This window comes from Odocoileus virginianus, chromosome 9 (assembly GCF_023699985.2).
Source record: "Odocoileus virginianus isolate 20LAN1187 ecotype Illinois chromosome 9, Ovbor_1.2, whole genome shotgun sequence".
Lineage (NCBI taxonomy): Eukaryota > Metazoa > Chordata > Mammalia > Artiodactyla > Cervidae > Odocoileus > Odocoileus virginianus.
In genome coordinates this window covers 70,325,975-70,353,043 of record NC_069682.1, presented here as the reverse complement: position 1 = coordinate 70,353,043, position 27,069 = coordinate 70,325,975, and the positions used below count along the sequence as shown (strand labels likewise).

General features: G+C 50.0%; 1 protein-coding gene across 7 annotated transcripts; it reads right to left on the bottom strand.

Annotated features, from left to right (window-relative positions):
- Positions 1-150: 150 nt before the first annotated feature.
- SLC2A10 (solute carrier family 2 member 10) lies at positions 151-26,605 on the bottom strand. 7 transcript variants are annotated; one of them, XM_070472726.1, is made up of 7 exons: positions 26,494-26,605; positions 26,002-26,164; positions 18,676-19,944; positions 17,994-18,116; positions 15,987-16,032; positions 15,763-15,898; positions 661-743 (listed from the first exon to the last, which is right to left on the bottom strand). In XM_070472726.1, the coding sequence occupies exons 2-7, from the start codon at positions 26,081-26,083 to the stop codon at positions 735-737; spliced, it is 1,665 nt and encodes a 554-aa protein (XP_070328827.1). In that variant the 5' UTR covers positions 26,084-26,164; positions 26,494-26,605; the 3' UTR covers positions 661-734. The 7 variants fall into 7 exon arrangements, with proteins under 7 accessions (XP_070328822.1, XP_070328823.1, XP_070328827.1 ...); XM_070472724.1 differs by lacking the exon at positions 661-743 and adding an exon at positions 12,565-12,840; XM_070472725.1 differs by lacking the exon at positions 661-743 and adding an exon at positions 13,092-15,244.
- Between the last annotated feature and the right edge of the window lie 464 nt (positions 26,606-27,069).

Here is a 27,069-nt window from a genome sequence, read left to right as displayed (position 1 = left end):
GCAGCTCCCTGGCTTCTACTCAGTAGATGCCAGCAACACTCCACCCGAAGGTCCCAGCAACACCCCACCTGAAGGTCCCAGCAACCCAAAGGTCTCTAGACAGCGATCCGTGTCTCCTGGGGGCACGGATGCCCCCCGATTGAGAACCACTGCACTCTTGGTTTTTATTATGACCCCAACACCTTGCTACAGTTTTCTTCTGTTGAAAGGGGCTCAGAAAGTATCAACATGAGTTCCTAAAGAATAACTGAAGAGGGCTGCCATGGACAGAGGAGCCTGGTGGGCTACAGTCCACGGGATCGTAAAGAGCTGGACATGACTAAGCGACTAAACAAGAACAAAAACCCTGGTGGTCCAGTGGTTAAGTCTCCACACTGCCAGTGCTGGGGGCATGGGTTTGATCCCTGGTTGGGGAAGGAGGATCCCACATGCTGTGTGGTGCATCCAAAAGATTTTTTTTTAATTAAAAAAAAAATAATTTGGGGATTATCTGCTCTATTAAGAAAAAGAGGTTGAAAAGCAGATAAGACGCCCTTCTCCCTGCCTGCCTCCCCACCCCAGTTGGATGCTGCCTATGTGAGGTGAGCTCACATCCCTGGTCCCCCAGAGACGCCCCCTGCCCCGCCTGAGCCAGCCCCAGGCTGCCGAGGTGGGCCAGGCCTCCCAGGCCCACTTCGTGCTGGGGCTGTTGTGCTTGGCACGGTCCGCAGGCCTCCACGGCAAAGAGCACGTATTCAATTAACCTAGAAAAACAATAGCAGAAAGGGTCAGAGTTATTGTGGAGAAAGAAAAGTGGTGAAAAGAATCTGGCAAACAGGTCCCCGGTGGGTGTGGGTGAATGAGGGAGGCCAAAGAGCTTGGCTGAGCTGGGAGAATCCCCAGAGGTGTGGAGGCGTCCGTGTTCCCCCCCACAGGGGCCGGGGACAGCTAGCAAAACAAAAACTCGCTCTGTTCCCTGGCCCGTTGGCCTCCCCTTCTCCAGTGTGGGGGCAAGGAAAATACAGTGGGATCCAAGTCTCCCTGGGCTCCTCCCGGGCTGGAGCAGACAGAGCCACAAGATTGGCTCAGAAAGTGCTCGAAGGTTGGGGCGTCCAGCTAGGGGTCAGGGTGGGGGATTCTTTACCTCCTTGGTTCCTGGGAAGAGAAGCTCTTCCTATCCCTGAAGCCTGGAGCTCAGAAAACTAGAGATTAGAACATAGAAAGGTTTTCACTGCCTGCTCCGCTCCACCCTGCCCCCGGGGAGGGTGGCCTCGATTAGTGACCTTCACATGTTGAGTGCGGATTAAGGGCTGGGCGAGCTGACCTGATGGCTCACATGATAAAGAGTCTGCCTGCAATGTGGGAGACCTGGGTTCGGTCCCTGGGTCAGGAAGATCTCCTGGAGAAGGAAATGGCAACGCGCTTCAGTATTCTTGCCTGGAGAATCCCATGGACAGAAGAGCCTGGCAAGTCCCAGTCCGTGGGGTCACAAAGAGTCAGACACCACTGAGTGACTAACATTTAAGGGCCAGGCACTGTGCCAAATGCTTTACAAAATTATCCCATTAAACCCTCACAACTATGCAGTGTGTGACTGCTACTAGTCATCCATTTATTCTACTCAGCAGATGTCAGTATTTGTTGAGCACCTACTGTGTGCATATTTGTTGAGCACCTACTGTGTGCCAGGTTCCATGCTTGGAAGTAGAGATACAACAGTGAGAAGAAAACAGATGTGGGGGGTGGGATGGGGGGTGGGAAGAAGGCTCAGGAGGGAGGGGAAATGCATACACACTTAGGACTGAGTCGCATAGTTGTATGGCAGAAATCCACAACAGTGTAAAGCAATTATCCTCCATTTGGGGCTCCCCAGGTGGTGCTAGTAGTAAAGAACCGCCTGCCAACGCAGGAGACGTAAGAGAAGCAGGTTCGATCCCTGGTTGGAAAGATCCCCTGGAGGAGAGCATGGCAACCCACTCCAGTATTCCTATCTGGAGAATCCCACGGACAGAGGAGCCAGGTGGGCTACAGTCCACGGGCTCGCCAAGAGTCAGACACAACTAAGGGACTTAGCATGCATGCATCCTCCAATTTAAAAAAACAACAGGAAAAAAAATTTTTTTTAATTTGAATCAGTGCTTCTAAAAAAACAAGAAAGAAAGAAACCAGATGTGGGGGTGCAGAGTAACCTGTGGTCTCCCACAATGCTGGTGGGAATGCAAAATGGTGCAGCCACTCTGGCGACATGATCTGATAGTCTTTTCGAGTCAAACACAATCTGACCATCCAGCCCAGCAGACACACTCCTGGGAGTTTCACCTAAGAAATGCAAACCTGTGTTCTTACAAAAACCTGAATGTGAACATTAGGAACAACTTATTCATAAATCACCCAAAACTAGAAACAACCATGATGTCCCTCTCCTGGGGAATGGATAAATAAACTGGCACTTCCTGAGCTTTGGCCGGTCTGCAGGCTCCCGCTCTAGAGTAAGAAATAGCCAAGACCAAATGCTACTCGTAATAGGGGCTCTGAGCTTATTAGACATGCAGTTCTCGGGTTCTGCCAAGGAAGCATTTGGCATGTGCCTCACAGAGTTCACATAAGCCATGTATCATCAAATGTGCTTTTAGCTGCAAGTAACCGATCATCTAGAAGAAGTTTGAACTGTATTTTCTAGAAAGTGCATTCTGTAACAAGTAGTCTTGAATTAAATGGTTCCAAGTTTGGTTCGCTCAGCCTCAATTATGTCAAACAGGAGGATGGGGATCCCTGCATTCCCCTGGGCTTAGCCTTGTGGTCACAAGATGACTGCTGCAAGTCTGGACATTCTGACTATGTTCAAAGGTAGGAGGAGAGACAGAAGGAGAAGTTTCTAAGGGTCTCTCTCTTATTACACAGGAAAGTCTCTCCCAGAAGCCTCCAGGAGACATGCACTTACTTCTCACTGGCCAGAACCAGAGCATCGGCCCACCTGTAAACCAATCACTGGCAAAAGGGAATGATTTACATCAAGAACAGTTGTCCTCCTGGGACTGGGGATGGAGCATCTCTCCTTTGAGCACATTGCCATCTGCTCTGTGCTGGAACAAAGTGGGAGTTCGCTCGGTCGGGAGAAGGGAGGACAGCAGTCTGTCTGCTGCAGGTCCTGCTGTCAGCTTTTACGTATGATCTTCAAATAAAATTATACCCAAGTCATAGAGAGGTACCACCAGAAGTGATGGCAGAAGTTCAGTTCAGTTCAGTTCAGTTCAGTCACTCAGTCGTGTCCGACTCTTTGCGACCGCATGAACCGCAGCACACCAGGCCTCCCTGTCCGTCACCAACTCCTGGATCATAGAAAATCATTAAACTTGGGTCCCGCTATCAGACCATGTGAATTACTTATTTAAAATGCATCCCACCATCTCTGTCTCTGCCTAAGCCTCTTAGGTTGCCGTGTATGTGTTTGTGTGTGTGTGTGTTAGAGACATAAGTTTTAAAATCTAACCTTGTAAAAGTGACTTTGATTTTGGTAACTCCATCTGGGGCTTTAATCTTTTCTTTCTCTCTCTCTTTTTCTTTCCAATTTTTCAGAGAGAACTAGTTCAAATTTTACAGAGAGAACTAGCTCAGGTTTCTTTTAATCTCTGAGAGTCCCTGCTTGATCCTCGCAACAGCCCTGCAAGGTGGGATTTACTGTCCACATTGCATGGATGGGAACACTGAGGTCCAAGATTACAGGGTTCCCTTGCACAGCTCTGGCTTCGCCAGCCCTTCTCCCCGCCACGTACAGGGAAGGGACACTCACCCTGATTCCTCTTATGGACGTGCTCAGGAAACGAGCCCTCGAATTCCATTAACAGGGTTGGACAACGGGACTAAGATGGAGCCAAAAATCGCCCTGGTCACTAACAGGAGACCCCCAGGATGTTTTTCCCCACCACCCCTGTGTTCTTCAAGTTATAGCCTCCAAGGGCCACAGCTACGAAAAAACTTCTTTAATAGGTGCTTGGCGCGCCCTCGTGTGTCTCTATGGTGTAATAACACTGTAGGACGTTCAAACAGTACATCTTTAAAAATAGCAACAATAGTAATAATGATTAAATGCACCACCTCAGTTGTGACATCAGGTTTTTCGTTGGAATAAGTTTTACATGACTATGGTAAAGGAAAAAATTCATTCCATACACAAAGGTAGACAGTGAAAAGTTATCTGCCGCTCACTCCCCCGTGATGTAGAAACGTGTCCCCCCTCACGTTGGACAGTGCACAGTTTGCCCAGCCTTGCACTGGAGCCCTGATATGCAAATGTACCTGTGGGAAAATTCTTAGACATACAATTGCATTTCTATGTGGTCCTTCTCAGGCTTCCCCCAATGGCTCAAGAGTAAAGAATCCACCTGCAATGCAGGAGCTGCAGGATACGCGGATTTGGTCCCTGGGTTGAGAAGATCCCCTGGAGGAGGGCGTGGCAACCCACTCCAGTGTTCTTGCCTGGAGAATCCCATGAACACAGGAGCCTGGTAGGTTACAGTCCATGGGGTTGCAAAGAGTCAGACACGACTGAAGTAACTTAGCAAGCAGACACACACATGGTCCTTCCCAGGGGCAATCTGCACCACTTTGAATCAGCACTGGCACTAGTTGCAGAGACAGGCATTTTTTCCTATTATTTCTTTCACTTGATAAACTACTACTGAGCACCTACTGGATGTATGGAATTGTGTTAAGTCCCGTGAAAGACTCCAGGTTGACTCGGACTCACTTAATCTAAAGGCTCTCCCAAGGCAGAAAGCCTGCTGCCTACCCTGCCTCGATCGATGGCCTTGGTCAACTGCCTGGGGATGGCACAACCTGTGCCCTGCACCTCCAGAAGCTCCCTTCTGAAACGTGATCCAATAAGCAGCCTCGCAGAGCAGTCAGTGAAACCTGATGGGAAAGTTCACGGGGTCAAGATCCACCTCTCACATCCCAGTGTGTGACATCAGGCAAATTTCGTGTCCTTGCTGACACTTGAATTTCCTTACCGATAAAATATGGATAATAATACTTAGCTTGGTTGTAGGGGGGCAGTTGTCAGGGAAGTCCACGTGCTTCAGAAATGTTTGTGGTTTCTTTTATAATTTTATTTGTTTATCTTTGCCTGTGCTGGGTCTTCATTGCTGTGCGGGCTTCTCATTGTGGCGGCTTCTCGTTGCAGAGCCTTGGCTGTAGGGTGCACGGACTTCAATAGTTGTGGCTCACAGGCTCAGTAGTAGCAGCTCCCAGGATCCAGAGCACAGGTTCAGTAGTTGTGGCACGCGGGCTTAGATGCTCCATGGCATGTGGGATCTTCCTGACCGGGGATTGAACCCATGTCTCCTGCATTGGCAGGTGAATTCTTTACCACTTGAGCCACCAGGGCAGCCCAGAAATACTCGCTGAATGAATGAATGAATTGATGAGATTCTTGCTGTGAGTTATGCTAAGGAGACATTTAAGAATAGGCATGTCTCAGATTAAATGCTTAATCATTTCTCCTCCTGGGAGACAACTGCTCCTCTTTCTGTATCAGTCAGGTCTCTTGATTGCAAGGGAAGAAAAAAGATAAGGTGAACAGGCTTAAAAGAACAAAAGGAGATTTACTGACTCACATATCTAAAAGGTTCATGAGTGGGTCTGAATTTGGATGTGAGATGCTCAAATGATGTCGTTAGAAATCTATTTCTCTCCTTATCATCACCCTGCCACATTATGTCTTGGCCTTATCCTCAACCAGGCTCTCCTTGCTGGTAGTTCTTCACCTACAGAAAAGTCAGCCATGTGGGGGAACCACCTGGAAGTTTTCCCTGAGTCTCCTGGACAAACCAGTGCCACACCTGGGCCTCCAACAGTCTACACATTTCAGATAGTGGCCGCTCAGCATCCATAGGAAATGAATTACTGCAAGCGACAGCAGTGGGTGGCTCCAGAGTGGGTCAAAGGTGTGAATTTTCCCGAGGACTGGTTCTGAACCCCACAGAAGCCTGCGATCACTTGGGTTCTCAGTGGCAGGACCACCTGGAAAGGTGAGAGATCCGAGGGCAGGGACTGGACCACGGAACGCCAAGGATCTGCCTCCAAGGAAGTGCATTCACAGGTTCCCGGTGGGCGGAAGGCCAAGAACCCCCCACGCACACACACACGCACACCCCACTGCAAACCACTGCAAGCACCCAGTGAGTCCAGAAGGCACAACACCCCGTCCTAACAGCGTCAGCCAGGTAAGGCCTTTGCTGCCTCTCACCTCTTTGGTGTCTGGTGGAGGTGGGGAAGGGGAAGATGTAACGTGAATGAAATTGGGAATTTTGACATGACATGTTAATTACTGATTTTAGACCATTATTTAGCTTCCCAGGCAGCACGAGTGGTTAAAATCTGCCTGCTAATGCAGGAGACACAAGAGATGCAGGTCTGATCCCTGGGTGGGAAAGATCCCCTGGAGTAGGAAATGGGACCCCACTCCAGTATTCTTACCTGGAAAATTCCATGGGTAGAGGAGCCTGGTGGGCTACAATCCATGGGGTGGCAAACAGTCAGACATGACTGAGTGGCCGAGCACACAGACCGTTGTTACCCTTGGAAATAACTGGAAGGTGTATTATTCTTATATTGTTATTTATCATTATCTAAGCGTGAGCGGAAAAGCTATGGAGTCTGCAGGATAGATCATGCAGGGCCAAGTAAAGAACCTCCCCACTCATTGTGTTTGAGTACCTGGTGGGAGAGGAAATAGGATTGATGATTGCACCTGCTGGCTTCCTCGCTTTCAACGTACTCGAATATGTCTGCCCCAAGAGCAAGTTCAAAGAGACAGTGATGGCAGGCAGGATCACTGTATGGAATGAAGCTTTAGATCAGGTGTGAAAGAGGGTGACTCTGGAAGGCTGGAAGTCGCAGGTGCTGACACGGGGGTCACCTTGTAAATATCTTCAAAAATGAAGCCACAATGGCATTCAAGAATTTAGAATGGCCATTGGTACTTTTATGGGCTTCCCAGGTGGTCAGTGGAGAAGGCAATGGCACCCCACTCCAGTGTTCTTGCCTGGAGAATCCCAGGGACGGCACAGCCTGGTGGGCTGCAGTCCATGGGGTCCCGAAGAGGTGGACACAACTGCGCAACTTCACTTTCCCTTTTCACTTCCATGCACTGGAGAAGGAAATGGCAGCCCACTCCAGTGTTCTTGCCTGGAGAATCCCAGGGACGGCAGAGCCTGGTGGGCTGCTGTCTGTGGGGTCGCACAGAGTCGGACACGACTGAAGCGACTTAGCAGCAGCAGCAGCAGGTGGTCAGTGGTAACGAATCCGCCTACCAAAGCCGGAGACGCAGGTTTGATTCCTGGATGGGGAAGATCCCCTGGAGAAGGCAATGGCAGCCCACTCCAGTATTCTTGCCTGAGAAATCACATGGACACAGGAGCCTGATGGGTTACAGCCCACAGGGTTGCAAAGAATTGGACACGACTAAGCAGGCACATTGGTGCTTTAAATGCTTTTCAGATCTGGAGATATTGGTATGGAGGGCAGTGAAGAGTTGATTTGGAGCAAAAATTCCATCTCCTGCCAAGAGCCACCTGAGCTGGTTCCAACTGTCAAGGATGTAGTGAGCACTTATTTTGTGCCCAGTGTCCTGCCAGATGTATTTCAGGGAGAAGGCAGTCAAAGCTGGCGTCCAAAGGCAGGATGGCTGCCCAATTCCCCCACCTCGGGAGTTGACATCTGATTGAGAGATGACCTCAGAGCGAGCTTTCTGACCACCGACCTCGCCTGTCAAACCCGGAGATTTAGGATGGCATCAGATCCCCAATCTGGAAGAACTTAGCAACTTCACAGTGCCAGATCCAGGGGGAAAATATGCACAGAGAAACCAGAAAAGCACAGGATGGTGGGGAGAAAGAAGGAAAATGAGAACACTGTTTCCACTGGCAGAAAGCAGTCTTTGCCAGGAAAACTGGAATGTTGATTTGGTATGCACATAATTCGATTTTCTATACATTCCGAAGTAAAGAAAAAGCCAGACAGTGAAAATGCTGATACAGTTTTTAACACTGGCAAAGGTGATACGTATGTGAACTCAGTCTCATGTCAATGCCTCATCAGGTATATCTACAAAGGTATATGCTGCCACGTTTTAGATAGAGTACGATCTCAGTGATGTGGAAGTGTCTATCAGAATGTTGTCTGTCTCCATTTTTAACTAGCTATCATCATAAGCAACAGATTCGGTGACTATACACCAACATGTGGATAGTAACTGGCAGGACATGGGCAGTTTTATTTTTGATCTTTAGAGATTTCAGTGCTTTGAGATTTTCCTAATGTAAAAATTTACTTTTCAATGATTTTGTTTTAAACCTAACTGGTCCCTTCATTATTGAAACAAGACCGTGTACCTGAACTTACAGGAATATATTGAAGACATAGAGCTTAAAAGGTTCAAATTAGACAGTAGCTCATCTTTCCAACACCCCCAGGCCCCACATCGGTGAGATAACAACTGTTAACATTTTGTCTTCTTCCCGCCCATCATCCCTGCCTGCCTTCCTTCCTTTAAGTTTGTTACCGTAAAACTATACCAGGAATGAAAAGCTAGGTGGGTCCACAGCCAACTGCGGGTTAAAAGCCACATCTAAAGAGAATGGCTGCTACCCTTCGCCACCTGCTGGCTAGACTTCAGAGTGCAGTCCCAGATCTCTTCAAAAGACGAGGCTGTATGTGAAAACAGCCCAAATTTCAAAAGTTGGTACTGACTCAAAAAAAGTTAAAAGCAATGGTTGGGCCAAATAGAATACATTTTAGGACCTGTTTTTAGAGCACTGAGGCCTCTTCTTTAAAAAAATAAACACAGAGTGCTTTTCTTAAATTATTAGTCCTAGACAATGTCTAGTGATGAGAGAGATGAGGAATTTTGGTTATTTGCATTCCTTCCACTACCCGCTTCTTTCCTTTTATTCCCTTGTTTTTATAAGTGATAGTATTGCTTATATTATTATTCTACCAGCGTGACCTTTATGACTTTAAATATTTATGCTCCATTAAAAAATTTATATCAACTTTTTGTAACACCTACGATATAAGAGGAAGAAAGCATTTTTCTTTAAGTCTCTGGTACTAACAAATATCCTTTATTCTGCATCTGCAACATTCTAGGCACTTTACGTTCACGCATCCATCACTCATTCATTCATTCACTCCTTCATTCATTCACGTGGTAAATACTGAATGTCCACTTGTGAACTGTTCTAGATATGGAAAGTACAGAGGTAAGCAGTCAAAATACCCTGCCTTTGTGGCACGTATATTCTCACAGGGGATACGGATAATAAATTAACAAATAAATGAGCTACAGTCTGTTGGAGACTGGAGAGGGTGAAGGAGAAGCGAGGATGCAGGGAAGGGAGAACGTGAAGTGTCAGTGTGTGCGTGTCCATGCGAGTGTGCAATTTTAGCTGTGGTAGCCGGGGAAGGCAGCTCTGGAATAACAGATGGAAGGAAGCTAGGAGCTGAGCAGTGCAGGCATCTGCCGTGTGCACGTTCCTACCGCAGGGCACAGAGGAGCCAAGAAGGGAAGGCGGAGCTGGTCACATGCGTTAGAAGCAACGGAGAAGAGATGAGGTCAGAGAGGCAAGCGTGGGCACCGCACGGAGGGGGGGGTGGTCAGTGCTCTGCTGAGTAAGAGCAGGAACCGTGGGGCGATCGGATCAGAAGGGCAGGGTGGACCGACTTAGGTTTGCAGAGGTTCCTTCTGGCCCCTGCGGGGAGGACAGACGAGAAGGCAGGAACAGAAGGAAGAAGGCCGCTCTTGCACTATTGCAAATTCCTGGTGAGAGGTGGGGTGGGGGTGGTGATGCTGATGGAGGCGGTGACTAGAAAGATGGGATTCTGTCAGGATGCACTGACAGACTGGATGTGAGAGAGAAAGAGAGGAGTCAAGGATGCCTCCAAGGTCTTAATCTGAATAATTCGAAGGATGCAGTTGCCTTTTATCTCTCTTCCTAAGTTGCTTCATCTGTCATCAGAGATAAGAGCTTAGATGGATGTACACCAAGATGTTAGTGATTTGGGCCTTCCCAGATAGTGCTAGTGGTAAAGAACCCCCCTGCCAATGCAAGAGATGTAAGAGGCATGAGTTCGATCCCTGGGCGGGCAAGATCCCCTTAAAGAGGGCATGGCAAGCCACGCCAGTATCCTTGCCTGGAGAATCCCCATGGACAGAGGAGCCTGGCTGGCTACAATCCATAGGGTCGCAGAGAGTCAGACACGACTGACATGACCACACATGCACGCACATTAGTGGTTATGTTTGAGTAGTAGGGCTTGGGTGGGTTTTATTTTTCTCGATGTTTTTCAGTACTTTGTATTTTTGCAAGCAAAGGCTGTATTACTATTATTATCGCTGTCATTGTTATTATTATATTTCAGGGCTTTCAGTCATGGCAGTACTATACCCTGTGGGTGAGGTTAAAAGCACTTACTATCTGGGTGGATGCTGTATTAGTCACTATTTGCTGTACAATTAGCAATCCCAGAACCATAAGTTAGTAGTCCTTTCTCACTTTCAGACTTGTGGGTTGGCTGGCACAGCCCCACTGCAGGCTACAGGTCAGCTTCAGGACTGTACCAGCTTCCTCCTTCTGGGGCCCAGGCTCGATGGACTGGGGTTCCCTGTTGTTATGGTAGATGTAGAAAGTTCCCCAAGGAGAGAGAGGAGACACCCACTGCCTGTTAATGTCAAGGCTGGGAACTGACATCTTGTAGCTTCAGCCCACATCCTATTGGCCAGAGCGAGTCACGTGGCCAAAGTCAACATCCATGGTAGTTTCCAGAGCTTGGCTGCTGTGAATAATGCTACAGTGAACCGGGTATGCAGATAACTCTTTGGGATACTGATTTCAATTTCTTCAAACATGTACCTAGGAGTGGACAATCACGTGATAGATCTCCTTTCAACTTTCTGAGGAACCACTATACTGATTTCTTTAGTGGCTGCAACAGTTTGCAATCCCCACCAATGGTGCAGCTTCCCTTTTCTCTACATCCTCGCTTTTGTTATCTCTTCTTTTTTATTATGCTCATCCTCACCTGTGTGGTCTCATTGTGGTTTTGACAGTGAGGTTGAGCACCTTGCCATGTACCTGTTGGTCATTGTATTGGCCAAACAGTATTGTATGTCTTTGGAAGAAAATGTCTATTCAGGTCCATCACCCAGTTTTAAATTCAATTATGTGCTTTTTTGCTGTTGAGTTTATACTTTGGAGATTACTCCTTATCAGATTTAGAGTTTGCAGATATTTTCTTCCATTCTATCGGTTGCCTTTTCCACTCACTGAGCATTTCCTCTGCTGTGTTGGAGCATTTAGAGGGTGAGTGTGAGGCTTTGAGTTCCTGGGCTTCAGGTGAAACCTGCTTGTCAGGCTGGCCGACTTTTCTGCCCATGTGCAGCAGGTGTGTACATTAAGGCAGTATCAACATGGCTAATCTATGAAATGGTGTTTGCAGAGATTCGTCCTAAGGCTGGGATGTGGGATCTAGATTTGACAAGAAGGACAGTGAAGCCCGTGAGCCTCCTGATGGATTCCGGAAAAGCACTGGAGTCAAGGATCATCATTTAGAGATCAGAGATCTCAGTGAGGTCAGAGAGTTATTGCCAGCAGGAGCATTCAAGTACTAGGAGAAATGTTAGCACATGGTGATCAGGAAGTGGGATGTTTGATATAAAACATTAAGACTGAGTCAGGTTTGAGGTTGACCAGATTCGGGATGGAGCAGGCAAAGTGGAGCAGGAGGCTGCTGGAATGGCAGGTACACGGACCCAGAGAGGCCACACTGAGGTATCATCCAAAAGGATGCTAGAGCTGGACAGGGTCAGTCATCTTCCTTGTAAGCCTTGGTTTCCTTATCCACAAAGGAGAAATGGAGATTCTCCTCCCAAGTCTGATGACCCATGACCTCAGGCATGGACTGTGATTGGTTTCACATCTTGTCCCATGAATGAGTGGCCCCTTGAAGCAGCAGGGAGATAGTGGGTGGATGTGCACAGCCTTCTCCTCGGCTGGAGGACCCATCCCCCTACCCCTTCAGTCCTCCTTGAAGGACACTGGCTGTGGGGACCTTGCTCCTGTCTCCATGGTTCCAGGCCCACACTGCCCATGCTCCTCTCCAGGAGGGTCTGATGAGAGAGTACCTAAGGCACCCTGTCTCTTTCTTGGTGCTTAAGACTTCCTTAATCGTTTTACTTCAGTGCTACATCAACCAAAGACTGGGAAGCAGAGTGCCCATGGCATCGGAAATGATTTTCGGTGGTTCACAAACATGAAAATGTGCTGAATCACACCACTGTTCTCTCAGCCCAGACACAGAATCTGAGGATGGTGCTACTAGGTCATGAACCCCTCTCTCACTGGAGCCCCCTTTTTCAGCACAGAGGAGGCCTTAAGTTCAGAGCCATCAGTTGATGACAGTATTGCAAGAGAATCAAATCCAGCGGAACTGGATTGCTTTCATAGTATTTTTATGGTTTCTATTTCTGAAACTGACTTTTTTTTATATTCACTAATATCACCCACAAACTTACCGTTTGTAAAATACAAACGGTATTTTACACCGTTAAGTCTGATCATGCCATTCCACTGTCAAAGTTCTCCAGTGGCTCCTCAGAACACTTAGAAGAAAGTCAGGAACGCTTCTGTTTTCTGGAAGCTACTTCATGATCTGACCCCTGCTGACCTCTTCCTCATCTTCTGCCATCACACTACTCTTCACGCGCTCCTCCTTGGCATTCCTCCAGGATGGAATCTCAGGCTTACTTCAGGGCCTTTGCACATGCAATACATCCCCTGCCTGATCGATGAGTCTATGACCCTGATCAAAACAGAGGAGAACCCACCCTAAGACTGGAAAGGTATCCCCTTCGGCTGACAGGAAAGGAGAACTGAGAAGGTCTGGGGGTTCCTGCAGAGAAAATTAGGTCTGAAGGAGCCAAGCAGCAGCTGTAAGCAATGGTGGCCAGGTAAATGCTCCTAGTGGACTGATAGTAACTGCTCTCAAGGGGGAAAAGAATGTATGTAAATTTTACTGGGATAAAGGATGTACTGTTGCACAAAACTGACAAATTTACAAATAATAATAAACACTTTATTGTAAAGACTCTTCACTGTAAATTCCATCTACCCAACTAATTCTCTCAAATTTTTTCATTGATTTTCCTGTCAAACTCTGGATTCCAAAACCAACTGTCACTGCAATTTAGCCATGATTTCACAAAATTAGACCACGAAGAACAGCCACACGACTCAGTAAGGAAGGTGCTCACATCACTGAAGCATGTGTGTGGTTGTGACACGAATGCTGGTTGAAATTTCTGTTCACGTTAATGAGTGAGATGGAAGTACAACAAGAAAGATGTGTGTCCAGACTCCTTCACTGCTGACATGCGTCACCTGTTGGCTGAATTGGATAATAATCCCCTCCATTTTTTTGTGCCATTCACAATGTATCAACTACAGACAGGAGAAATTGTTAAGTTTAATTTACATTATTAACATTTCATCCATCACATTGTTGAGACTGGAAAATCAACAAAACAATGCATCAAGCCCCGATCTATCATGTTCCTCAGTCTCTCTGATGCAAAGACACTCCCCGTGGACATCTCAAGTGACCAACACAACATCACTGAATGCAGAATCGGCAAAGGGTGGGCCGTGCCCCTCCCCCATGCTCCTCTTGTGATACAATAGCTGTACATCACCTTAAGAGCACAGACGAAAGCAAAATGCAGTAAAATAAAGAAGTGATGCGCTTAGAGTATACATTACCTTGTTTTTCAAGATAACTTACTTAAGCATAAATTTAAATAATTTAATTTTTTAGCAACTGTGCTTAATAATGAGCTTGCAAAAGTCTGAAAATTTAACAACCAGCTTTCACAAGCCAGCATAAGCCAGCTTCAGTGCTCTAAAGGAAGTATCGAGAAATGAGAGGAGAGGAGGACTCCGGAGGGGCCAGAGTCCTGTGGGGTGGAGCTATTCGCTCTGTCTCCATTTGACTCAACCCTTTTGGCCTGGGGCAGTGTGGGGGTGACCCCTTTACAATGTCCCAAAAGTGGGGACCTAGGCATTGTGGGTAAAGAGAAACCCCATCCATCCTGACCAGCTGAATGGGACTAGTTGAAGACACTCCTGATGGGAGACAGAAGTTAAATACACCCCTAGGGGGAAAGTCAACTCCTTTCTACAGATGTGGAAACTGAGGTTTGAGGGAATTATTACTTAGTCAAGGTCAGTAGCTGCCAAGAGGTGGAGGCCACGCCGACAACCGGGTTTGTTAGCTTTCAGACCTATCTCCTTTCTGCAAAGTCCTCCTGTGCCATCCTGGAAACTGCTCTTGGAGCTCATGACCTGCATTGTGATGGCCCTTGGATTTCAGGGCACACAACTCTGGAATTCTTCACCTTTCCCCTAATTAAAACTTATCTCCCGTAAAGGGATTACTAGCAACTTGAAAGCAGGGCCCATGCTGATTATCTGTGGCATTGCCATCATTTAAAATTCCAACTCATTGGCTTCTGAAGAGATCTTAAGAACCACCTGGTTCAGATCCCCCATTGTATACACAAGGGAAGCTGAGGCCCACGGTCAGACAGCAAGAACAGCTGCAGTCAGGGCTAGAACTCGAGCCTCCTACCAACCATCTGAGTCGCTGGTGAATGACAAGTATTCTGGGCAAGGGAATTGGAGGGGTTGAACATAATGAGATCTGAGTACCAAAAAGCAGGTGTTCCCCCCCAAAAGTCCCAGCCAGATGGAGAAAGAGAGCAGATAATATGGTATCCTTTGCTGGATTTAGGGGTGATCCCAGGAGTGACTTCCTGCTTGAGAAAGCCCACGGAGCAATAGTGTCACAGTGAGATGCTCATATCATTTCATTACTGCAGAGATGTGCAGAGTCAGTTGGGAAACTGAGGCAAAAAGGCAGAGCCTCAGGAACCCTCTGAACCTGAGACTCAAAATGAAGACTGTGCAGCTCTCAGACTTTGAACCCTTTTGCCCCAGCAAAACAGACCTCTTCTGGAGCAAGGGCGAGTCTTGAAGGACCATCTAGCCCTGTGTTCCGGGGCCCAGGCAAGCAGGAAGCTGAAGACTGTCTATTAAAGCCATGGCTCCAGCATCTTCCGGATGGACCCCCTCAGGAGGCTGCGGAGACCTCGATACGACTATACTGGACGCCAGCCAGGCTCTGCCTATGGCCAAAGCTCAGGGGGAGCCTGCAGCACAGAGAGCGGAGGTTGGCGGGGCCTGGTGGCCTTCCCCAGGGCTGATGGGAGTGGACCATGCCTGGGGTCCCCGTCCCATCCCCACCCCCACTCCTACCTGACCCTTCCTGCTTTCTGCCTTAATGTGCATTTCCATCTTCCGAACAGCCCAGCTGTTCCCCCTGGTCTTCCTGGGTCCACCTGTGCTCCCTACAGCCAGATCTCCCCATCACAGCCAGACTGACCCTCCTACACACAAAGACTAGCTCCTGTCACTCCTGCTGGGAAGTGACATCACGCCCAACCGGCCTCTCCCACATCACCACCCTCCAGTCCCATTTTCCCATCCCACTCAAGGAGAAGAGCTCGTATGCAAAGATAGGACAAAAGTCATTGTGTCCAGGCAGTAAGAACAACAGAAGAGAAGAAGAACACTCTTCTGCAAAGGCAAAGTGTAAGGACTAAATCCCGAAGCAAAGGGCTCTGGTCTGAGGTCACTCATCCCCCTCGGCCAGCCCTGACCACCTTACCATCTCTTCTGGAATTGCTGGTCTATGTCTGCCAACGACTGGCCTTTTGTTTCCGGGACAAAGAAATAGATGAAGCCCAGGCCGAAGACAGCGGTCAGCCCGTACAGCAGGAAGGTCCAGGACAAGCCAATGGCACCTGAGAATGATGGGGCGGGAATGTGGGCGGAGCTTAGCCTGGGCCAACTGGTTGACCAGTGTTCCAGGTGGACTTAAAATCAGTTTACCTGGAGCAGATTCTCCAGATGGTAGATTTGCAGAATGACCAACACGCTGTCAGATAAAAGAACCATAAAGCAGGAGTAGGACTGGCTGTCCCAGAGGCAGGCAAAGGGCCAGGGCCCAAACCCACAAAATGTCTGGGACTGAACCTCTGTCTCCTGCGTCGGCAGGCGGATTCCTTACCTCTGAGCCACCTAGGAAGCTTGACCTCCACTTAATCCTTATACCAGCAGAGAGGGCGTGCTGGGCTGGGAGAAGGAGGGCTTCTAGTCTTCTGACTACCTGGCTAGACTTGGGAAGGACGTATTTCCCAATCTGTGAGACGGGGATGATAGGATATGAAACAATTCTAAGAAGCCCTTCCTCCCCTTGCTTCCTTCCTCCCCTGTCTCCCTTCCTTTCTCTCTTATCTCTCATTCATTCCATATAAAAGAAATGAGAAATTTCTTTTATGAGTGAGAAATTTGAATTCCCAAAGACTGGGTGTGGGAGACAGGCAAGGTGGACGGGTTCTCCCACCAGCATTTCCCACGGCCCCCAAGGGCTCCTCCTCTGAAGGGGAAACACTCGGCTGCAGGAAGTGGGAAAATAACGAAACTCTCAGAACTGTGCCTTGGGCCCGCAGGGAAGGAGCCCCACCCACCTGGGCCCTGATGACCCCTGGTCTTGGGTCATGAGTATCCTCTGCATCTCAGACACCCCTCCCTAGTGTTCTGGGCCCATATAATTCCCACCCCACCCCACCAGCACCCAGACTGGGTTTGAATGCCAGCTAGGAAGAGAAGGTGTCGTTCAAACCAGATCTGAGCAGAGCTTCCTGCTGGCAGGCGGGCACGAGCCAGTTTAAGCTGGTTTAGAATGAAAAGGAAAGGTTGTGGCTCCTGCTGGTCTCAGACACGTTCTCTCCAGGGGTAGGGGTGGGTGGGGGAGTGGACCTTCCCCTCTTCTCCAGCCTGGAGGATTTTACAGCATGTCTGAGAGTTCTGGATGTTGTCAGGCACTTCTGTGGAGCTTCTGCACAAAATTTTATTTGGGGAATTGTTCTGCTGCTGCAAATAGGAAAAAAAATGCAAACTCCTCTGCAGTAGAGTGGAAACTTTCAGTTACTAGAGGAGAATGGACTTGTCTTGATGGGATCAGAGAGCAAAGCCCCACACTCAGGGCTCCCAATCTCCGTACCCTCTACCCAGAGAACAAACTCGGGGTTTGAGAACAAACTCCTCCCCCCCGCCCCCCCCACCCCCCCCACCCCCCCAGTCAGGGATGGCTTCCTGGGCCGAGGAGAAATGGATGCTTCAGCTCTATCCCCCCTTCAGCCTCAACTCCCAGGTTGTCAATAAAGCCAATCCCCCCCACCCCTCCACTGACAACTGATGGGGCCTGGAATGAAGTAGAAACTTCGCAGGTTGTTATCTTCTGTTGTCTTTGTCTCTCAACCCCTCTCATTCTTTCAATAGCACCTCAGTTTTCCTTCGGGGAACCCTCCCCCAACTCTCAGTCCATGCCGTGGGGTGTCTATCACCCCACCTTGTTCAGACTGGGTATGTGGCCCAAGGCCTGGGTGTCAGAATATTGCAGCCTTCCAGTGAGGGTTCAGTGATGGGCATGTGATCTTGCTGGGCCAATGAGAGCCAGTCCCAGGACATGAGTTAGAACCATTGGAAAAAACAGGCTTTCCTTCCCAGGGGCTGCTAAGATGAACAGCCCCGCTTGTGGTCATCTTTGCAGCCCCGCAGTCAGTCTGCCCAAGAATGAAGCTCACAGCGTGGGAGGCAGAGCCAAGAGAGTATGAAAGCGGGCCCACAGTTTTGTTGAAGCTTCTGGATCAGTCATGGTTAAAGACAGTTACCCTCCTCTTTTCATGACTTAAGACAAAAACATTACCTTTTGCTCACAAACTGTTGTGCACGGGATTTTCTGTCACTTATACCCAGATGACATAGAAGCCTGGGCTCTGTTTGGAGACAGTTGTTTCCAGATTTTGGGCCAGGGAATTAGGTCAGAGGACTCACCGATGAGGTCCAGGAAGGAGAGGCTGATGAAGAGGTTGGTGGCCCAGTTGAAGCTGTTGCAGAAGGCAAAGGCCCTCCCTCGGATCTCCATGGGGTAAATCTCGCTGAGGACAAGCCAGGTCACTAGGACAGGAGGGCAGAGAGGATGCCTAGTAGCCGGGACCCAGGGCCTGGCACCCACGGTCCAGCAGGCAGCCCCCCAACAATGGGATTCAGTGCAGGGTCAGGCCCCTGACACCCATTTCTCTCTGCTGTTTTCCCCACATGGCCATAAGATTCCCTTCAGAAGGACCAGCAACCTGGGTTTGCACAGGAAACTGAAGGGTTTCCTGGGACCCCAGACTTTCGGTGTCCTAGGCAAATTGGGATGCTTGGTCACCCTATTTATTAAATTCCTTTCCAGTCAACCCTTCTGAGTGAGCTATCCAGCGGCACATTCTGGCTTTATGAAGCTTAGAAGATTTGGGGTCTTCATAAGAAAGAAACCATGACAGACACAAATTAGGCTCCTGCCCTCGGAAGAAGTAGCTTCAAGGAAGCAAGGAGCCCTGGAGTCCAAGCTCATTGTTCTCACGGTCAAGCCACCTCTGGTCCCTCTGAGACCCTGATGGGTTCAGTCCCCAGGCTTTCTGCTAGGAGGGGTAGAAGGCTTCCAAGTTACCTGCAGAAGACTCCCACTTACCGGGTCCAAAGCCAATGGAGAAGGCGCTCACAAAGACCATCATGCAGACCAGCGCGGTCCAGTGCAGCAGGGCGTGCTCGGGGGCGGGAGAAAGGCCTCCAGGGGGAGTGAGGCTTAGGGCTGTAGGGTCCTCGGCTCCCGGAGGAGGCCTGGTCCTCTCAGAGGTTGACAAGACTGGCCGCCCCGGGCTCTGGTTGGTCGTGGGCGGCAGAGGTGGAGCCAAGCCCCTGGGCAGGCTGGAGTCTCCAGGGAGCCCCGACAGCCTGGTGGCATTGGGCACGGCCAGGCAGGCTGGGCCCGAGTGCAGGGGCACAGCAAAGCTGACGAGGCCGAGGCCGCTGACCGACAGGGCCATGAGGGCGCAGCCGGCGAGCAGCAGCGCCCTGCGGCCGGCTCGATCCACCAGCCCCATGGCCGTCAGGGTAGCCGCCACCTTCACCGCACCGAGCCCCACGGAGGCCAGCACAGCGGAGGAGCCTCCCCGGAAGCCGACCGACCGGAAGATGGTGGAGGCGTAAGCGAGCACGTTGGGCTGCCCAGTCAGCTGCTGGAAAAGCACCAGCCCCAGCCCCACGACAGTCCGGCCCCGCATGTTATCCCGGGCCCTGAAGAGGTCCACAAAGGCGTATCTCGGCCTCCCGGGGTCCAGCTTCGTGGCCTCGCCTCCCTGTAGCGGGATGAGGTCCTTGCGGGCTGCAGCCCCAGCTGTACCAGCGGGCAGGAAGAGGAGGCTGAGAGACTGCAGGAGAGCGGGCGCAGCGGCCCAGCCAAACATATGCCTCCATCCCCTGGGGGCGCCGGCCAGCGCGTAGTTGAGCGCGTAGGAGAGCAGGACGCCCACGGTGATGCCTGCCTCGTAGAGGGACACCAACACTCCCCGCTGCCGTGGGCCCGCCAGCTCGGACACGTGGATGCAGCAGGCCATGGAGGAGAGGGAGATGGCAAAGCCAGCCACCGAGCGGCCCAGGAGCAGCCAGGCCAGGGAGCCGGCCAGGCCCAGGCTCAGGCTGCCTGCCAACAGGACCAAGTTGCTCCCCAGGATGGCTTGCTTCCGGCCATAGCGGTCGATGAGGCAGCCGCCTACCAGAGAGGCGAGGAGAGCCCCCAGGAGCAGGCTGCCCACTAGGAGCTCCTGCTGCGAGCAGCTCAGCCCGAAATCAAGCTGCAGCGGCAGCAGGGCACCCGATATGACTGCCAGTTCATAGCCAAAGGTCAGGCCACCCAGCAAGGACACCGAGGCACACAGGGGTAGGAGCAGTGAAGGTCGGCCTGAAAAACAAAAGTGACAGGGCGGGCGCAGAATGTTTCCATTCCAGAGCATCCAACCGTCCATCCATCTGTCCCATCGAACCCCCTCTCCACCTGTCCAGCCCTCCATCTCTCCATCTATTCCTTTATATATCCATCTATTCATTTATTCATCCATCTATCCATATACCCACACATGTATGTATGCATGCACCCAGTTCTTCCTTCATCCATTTCTTTCTTCATCCATCTCTCCCTCCATCCTTCCTTCCATCCATCTACCCATCATCCATCCATCCACTCCTTCCTTCATCCATCCACTCCATCTGTTCATCCAGCTATTGATCAGTTTACCCATCCCTTCATCATCCACTCCTCCATCCATCCACCTACTTCATCCACCACATATTCTTCCATTCATTGGTCCATTCGTCTACCCCTTAATTCACCCAAATATCCATCCATTTATTGATCCATCTATCCAAAAATATATTCATCCACCCATCACTGTATTCTATTTGCTACTTACCCAGACACACACACACACCCATCCATTCATTCATCCATCCAATCATTCAAAAAATTATCTGGCATAATTTTTTATGCCAGTAGGCTGTGTTCTTGGGGCTGACAATACAGTGGTATTTTCAAGGACCTGACATTCTAGTAGAAAAAGGCAGATAATAAACGAATAGGTGATAGGTGTCGTTAAAAAAAAAAAGAGCAGGTAATGCTGGGAAAGATTGAAGGCAGGGGGAGAAGGGGATGACAGAGGATGAGATGGCTGAATGGCATCACTGACTCGATGGACATGAGTTTGAGTAAGCTCCAGGAGTTGGTGATGGACAGGGAGGCCTGGCGTGCTGCAGACCATGGGGTTGCAAAGAGTTGGACATGACTGAGAGACTGGGCTGAGCTGAAAGGGGATTGAGAACGATGGAGGGGTTCTGTTTTAAATAGAGTAGCCAGGCAGCTAAGGCATCTCTGAAGAGGGAAAACTTGAGCAGAGATCTGAATGAAGGGAGGGTGAAAATCATGTCAAGTATGGGAGAAGAACATTCTAGACAAGGGAATAACAGAAACAAAGGCTCTGAAGCTGGACGGTTTGAGGCATGTTTGAAAAATAACTATTAATAGCTAGTACTCCTATGGTGTACTATGAAGGTACACCTGCCAATGCGGGAGATGCAAGAGACCTGGGTTTGATTGGGAAGGTCCCCTGGAGAAGTGAATGGCAACCCACTCCAGTATTCTTGCCTGGAGAATCCCCATGGACAGAAGAGCCTAGCGGGCTACAGTCCATGGGGTCACAAAGAGTAGGACACCGCTGAGCAACTGAGCACACACATATAAACCAATTATCAGAGACACGAAATGACTTGCCTAAGATGAAGAGTATTAAAAATCTAGCATTCTATTCATACTAGATCAAACAAGTAGAATCAAAATGTCATAATTTTTTTAATTAGGCAAAAACTCATAAGGTTTGTCAGAGAAGGCAATGGCAACCCACTCCAGTACTCTTGCCTGGAAAATCCCATGGATGGAGGAGACTGGTAGGCTGCAGTCCATGGGGTCGCTTAGAGTTGGACACGACTGCGCGACTTCACTTTCACTTTTCACTTTCATGCATTGGAGAAGGAAATGGCAACCCACTCCAGTGTTCTTGCCTGGAGAATCCCAGGGACGGTGGAGCCTGGTGGGCTGCTGTCTATGGGGTCACACAGAGTCGGACACGACTGAAGCAACTTAGCAGCAGCAGCTTGTTGAGATTCAAAGCCTGGCGCTCTGGTTCCACAATCTGTACCCTTAGCCACTCCAGTATAAAACCTTGGCAGAATAAAATTTCACTGTTTTCTCACTCCTGCCTCACCCCATCTATGTTAGGCAATTTTTGTGCAGGGGCGGGGAGAGGACTTTCATGGGTGGAGGAATCACCTCCCCCGCCAGCTCATTTTTCTCCCCATCACTTCTGCCCCCCAGGAAACAACCCCCTACTATTCCCTGGCTGGCCCAGTCCTTCCTCTTCATGACCATCAACCAACACCCTGGGGGGATGATGCTGCCCAGGTCCTGCCCCTTGTCACCCCCTTCTGCCCTACCTCCCTCCGTTTCTAGAGTTCACTGCCAGAAGGGAAGTTTTGTCCAGGCCATGTGAGGCAATCCCGTGAAAACACAGAACTTCTCTGCCATGTCCTGGGTTCTTCTGGAGGTGAATGGGAACCCAGCCAAAGGGCCCAGGGGCAAAGTTGACTGTCCACAGGTTCCACCGGAAAATGCAGAAGGACAGACTCAGGTCTCAGTGGCAAGAGCAGAACAGCAACAATAAAGGAAGATCAAACAGTAATAATAACAAGTGTCACTGACAGAGTGTCTCCTCTCTGCAAAGACTTCAGGTGCCTTCTCTCAATTCACCTTGGTGACAACTCTAGGTGGTACTGCTGTGATTACCCCCATTTGACAGATGGGAAAACTAAGGCTCAGAAACTAAGTGTTCTGTGAGAAACCAAGTGTTCTCACAGCTGGGAAGCAACAGGATCAGGACTCAAACGCCGTCCCATCTGACTCCCAAACCCACGTATTTAAGCTTTCCAAGGCTCCTACCACCTGCTCTATTAACTCATTAGCATGACCTCCCAGTCCCTGCACGAGCTGGTGGCCCCAGCCCACCTCCTTAGCCACCTCTCCTCTCCACCCCTATCCCCACCCCTCCGACACACCCTGCAAACACTTGTTCCCAGCACACACCCTAGAGTTTCATGCTGTTCTGCCCTGCACATGAACTGGTCCCTCTCTTCCCGACCTGTGTTCCCCAAATGCTCACTCACCCTCTTCAGCCCCAGTTCACCTCCCTGAGGGGCTCCAGTAATACACATCTGTGATTTGGCCTCAGGCCTCCATGCTCCGTGGGGAGCTGCCTTCGCCTCTCCTGTCTTCATCTCTCAACCTCTGGATCTGGGTAGACTTGACCTCCCCACCTCCACCCCCCATCACCCAGCTCCAGACGTTGTGTCCATGACCCAGGTCTGACTAGCTAGCAGGTTCTCTGCCACGTGGCTGAACCTGAGCCAGTGAGAGACAGTCCAGCCCAGGCTGGTTGCTTATTTGGGTTTCTGAGCTGGTAGTTTACCTGCCTGGAGCAGCTGGAGGTCATCTTTCCCTAGCAGGGAATCCTGACTACACTGCCCGAGCTCCTAGATCCAACCATGCCTGAAGCCGTAGATGTTTTCAGAGACCAATAAATAAGCACCTTTTTGGTTTTTTCCTGGTTAAGCTAGTTTGACGGAGACTCTTAATTCCTGTACATCTTCCTCAACTTTCTAAGTCATATTTTTCACTTCCAGCCAATTCTACTTTCTTCTGCATTTGCTCACACCAAGTAATTGTGAAATCGACGTGTTTTCCTTATTAAACGGGACACGATGAGAACAGAGACTTACTGTCTCTATGTCTCTAGGCCCCAGCCCCACCCTGAAACCTAAGATGGGCCGATTAAAGGTTCTACTGAGTGAATGAAAGATTGAGTCAGGATCCAGGGCAGTATCTCCATGTCCCATTCCAAGGACTGTGTCAGATACATTTGAACTTAATCTAATGCTCTAGAGCAGCCAGAGAGACCGTATGATAACCCAAGTCAGGCCACATCATTCTGCCCAGAGTCCTCCAAGGCTCCCCTTTCGCTGTGAAAAAAGGCAAAGTCCTAACAGTGACCTTCAAGGCCCTATAGGACCTGACTCCTCTCACTGAACTCCTGGCACACCAGCCTCCTTGTGGTGCCTCCTCACTCCAAGCCCATCTCAAGTCAAAGCTTTTTACCAGATCTCACCTCTGCTGGGAAAGCCCTTTCTCTCCATTTCAGTGACCCCAACCCCACTTCCCTCTGGCTCCTGCTCAGCATCACCGTTTCATGAGGCCTTCCCTGATGCTCTCCTTAAAACTGCAAGCTCCCATGGCATCCAGCCCTTCGTTTTCCACTTTCCTGCTTGTTTTCCTCCATGGTACTTTTCATCATCTGAAATAACTTACATTTAACATATTTGGGGGGCTCAACAACCAGAATGTCAACCCTAAAGGGACAGGAGTTCTTTATGAGTTCTAAGTTGTCTCCTGATGCTGGGGACAGTTCCTGGCATACAGTAGACACCCAGTAAATACTGGTTGAGTAAACACATGATTGAATAAACGAGTGAATTCAGGACATAGGGAATCCAGACAGAAAGGGTTTGGGCTCTTGAGCATCTTGGCGGATTCAGGGTCTGGAAGTGGCGATGGACAGGAAGTGGAGTAAATCCTGGCCTCCAAACTATGACGGCCCAGCCTGAGTTTAGGTACTGGATGGTTCGGCAGGTAAACAATCTGCCTGTCATGGAGGAGATACAAGAGACCTGGGTCTGATCCCTGGGTTGGGAAGATCCCCTGGGGGAGGCAACCCACTCCAGTATTCTTGCCTGGGAAATCCCATGGACAGAGGAGCCTGGTAGGCTACAGTCCCTGGGGTTGCAAAAGAGTCGGTCACAACTGAGCGACTAAACAACTCCCTTTCTATGGATTGTCTGTCTAAATATAATATGTGAAACTGGCTCACCCTGGATGAAATCCCTCAGTTTTTGAAAGCAGAGCTTCCCAGGGGAGAGAATCAAGGGGCAGGTGGAGAGGAAAAAGCCAGGTCATGGCTGCACACGTCACCAGCCGCAAGTCCCAGGGCACCTTCGGTGGGTGACGCTAGAGCAGCATCTCACTCAGAGGCACAATGTATTGGATCCCTCCCCGACCAGAGACCTGCCATGGCTTCCCTTGAAACTCCAGGGAAAAGCCAGGAGAGAAACTGACCCATGCAAATGTCTTCACCCAGACGACTGGCTTCCAAGTGTCCCAACAACAGGTAATATAAGTGGAACTGTTGTTGATACTATAGCCAGCTTACCTCCTTTCCAGAAGCCATACCTCAGCAGCTGCGTTAATTCCTACATTAACCCTGTGTCACAGACACTGGTGCTGTTCCCATTTTACAGATGAAGCAACTGAGGCACAGAGAAGTAAAGACGTTTGCCTAGGGTTGAGAGTTTGACCAACCTAGATAGCATATTAAAAAGCAGAGACATTACTTTGCCAACAAAGGTCCGTCTGGTCAATGCTATGGTTTTTCCAGTGGTCATGTATGGATGTGAGAGTTGGACTATAAAGAAAGCTGAGCACTGAGAAACTGATGCTTTTGAACTGTGGTGTTGGAGAAGACTCTTGAGAGTCCCTTGGACTGCAAGGAGATCCAACCAGTCCATCCTAAAGGAGATCAGTCCTGAGTGCATTGGAAGGACTGATGTTGAAGCTGAAACTCCAGTACTTTGGCCACCTCATGCAAAGAGTTGACTCATTGGAAAAGACCCTGATTCTGGGAGGGATTGGGGGCAGGAGGAGAAGGGGATGACAGAGGATGAGATGGCTGGATGGCACTACTGACTTGATGGGCATGAGTTTGAGTAAACTCTGGAAGTTGGTGATGGACAGGGAGGCCTGGCGTGCTGTGATTCATGGGGTCGCAAAGAGTAGGACACAACTGAGTGACTGAACTGAACTGAACTGAACCAAGAGTTTATCAAGTCATAGAGCATATTCTGAACTTGAGTAGTCTGATTCCAGAGTCCCAATGTTGGGTGTGATTAAAAAAATAAAATCTCATGTTAACAGATCATTTACCATATGCAAGTGGTATATGGAGTATTTAAGTTCATATTCTCATGTCATTCACATGGCTTCCCTGTGGTGGGGTATTTCCTGGTGACTGTTTTGGAGATGCAAAAACTAAGGTGAGAGAAGTTAACTACCCTGTCCTAGATCAGGATGCACCTGGGAAATGGGAGAATGAGGGCTGGAACCGCCCCCCTACCCGTCTTTCTGACCCCCAAATCTACATACAGGTTCACTGAGTTCCCAACCCCTAAATCGATGTCTGCCAGGTAGTAGGTGGATCAATGATTGACCTTTTGAGGCTTCTAAATCCAGAGAGAAAAACACAAACCTTAGTCCCCTGGAGCAACAAAGTTTCCTAACCTTCCCACCCCCCAAAACCCCACCACTCACCCCCGCCCCAACTCTCCTCTATCTTCCCCTCCACTGAGCATCCGACAGCAGAGGTTTTTGTCTGTTTTGTGTAGGGCAGCATCCCAAGCCTAGAACAGTGGCTGGAGAGAAGTGCTCAGCGAATCCATGAATGAGTTTGCTCCTTTCGGAACCTCTTCTTCGTCTGCAGGATAGAACAATTTCACTCTCTCATGGGACGCTGCAAGGCTTCAAGAGGTCAGGAGAGGGTAGGGCCCCGGAATAAGCTCCCGGTATCAAGTTAAAGAGCCCTCTCAGGTCACTTTTTTTCTGGGCAGAAAGGAACGTGGAAGGAAGTGGGCTCAAGTCCCTTCCCAGCCCCCAGCCAAGGCCTGCTGTCCCGGCGGCCACCCGAGTGGGAGGTATCTGGTCTGGGCGCGGCAGCGGCGGGCAGAGGCTGCGCGCGCAAGGATGGGATCGCGGGGCTTCCCTGCCCGAAGCGCCCCTCTGCCCGCAGCGCCGATCGCGACTTACCCATGGCGACCAGGACTCCCGAGGAGAGCGGGGGGCGCTGGGGGACTGGGCGTGCATCTCCCCCGCCGAGTCCCCGCCTCGTCAGCCGCAGCCGGACAAACTTTCCGGCCCGCCTCCGTCCCTCCCTCCCCGCCTGCCCTCCTGCGGCGCCGCCGCCACGTCGGCCAGCTCAGGGCCCCTGTGCTGGGGGCGGGGGACGGCGGTGCGCTCGGGACGTCGCCAGTCCCGCCCGGCCCGGCTGGGAACGCACCCAGCGTCATCCCGGTTGCGGGTGGGGAGCCCACGATTTGTCCTCCTAGAGGAAAGGAGTCCGAATCACTGCGGTCCACGCTAGTTTGGCCTCCCCAGCATCCACACTGACACACACACCCACTTCAGCCGCTCACGCTCTCACGGATTTATCTTCCATTCATTGAACACTTAGGTTTGGACACCTCCCACCTGCCCTCAGGCGCTCTCCTACGTCTAGAGTATGGGCTGGGAGAACCAGAAAGACAGTTCGTTCTGTTCTTGTGGAGTTTACTTTCTGGTGTGGGAAGCAGAAAGATAAATAGCCAAAAGAACCAGAGAAATACC

Bases quoted from the DNA above. Each gene is read 5' to 3' on its own strand.
- SLC2A10 (XM_070472721.1), bottom strand. From the start codon at position 26,083: ATGCTGCCCTACACAAAACAGACAAAAACCTCTGCTGTCGGATGCTCA. The intron at 15,899-17,993 runs GTGAGTCCTCTG...CATCATTCTCAG, and splicing joins CTCCTTCCTGGACCTCATCG to GTGCCATTGGCTTGTCCTGG. The intron at 744-15,762 runs GTAAGGTGGTCA...TTGTTTTTCTAG, and splicing joins CAGCAATTCCAGAAGAGATG to GTTAATTGAATACGTGCTCT.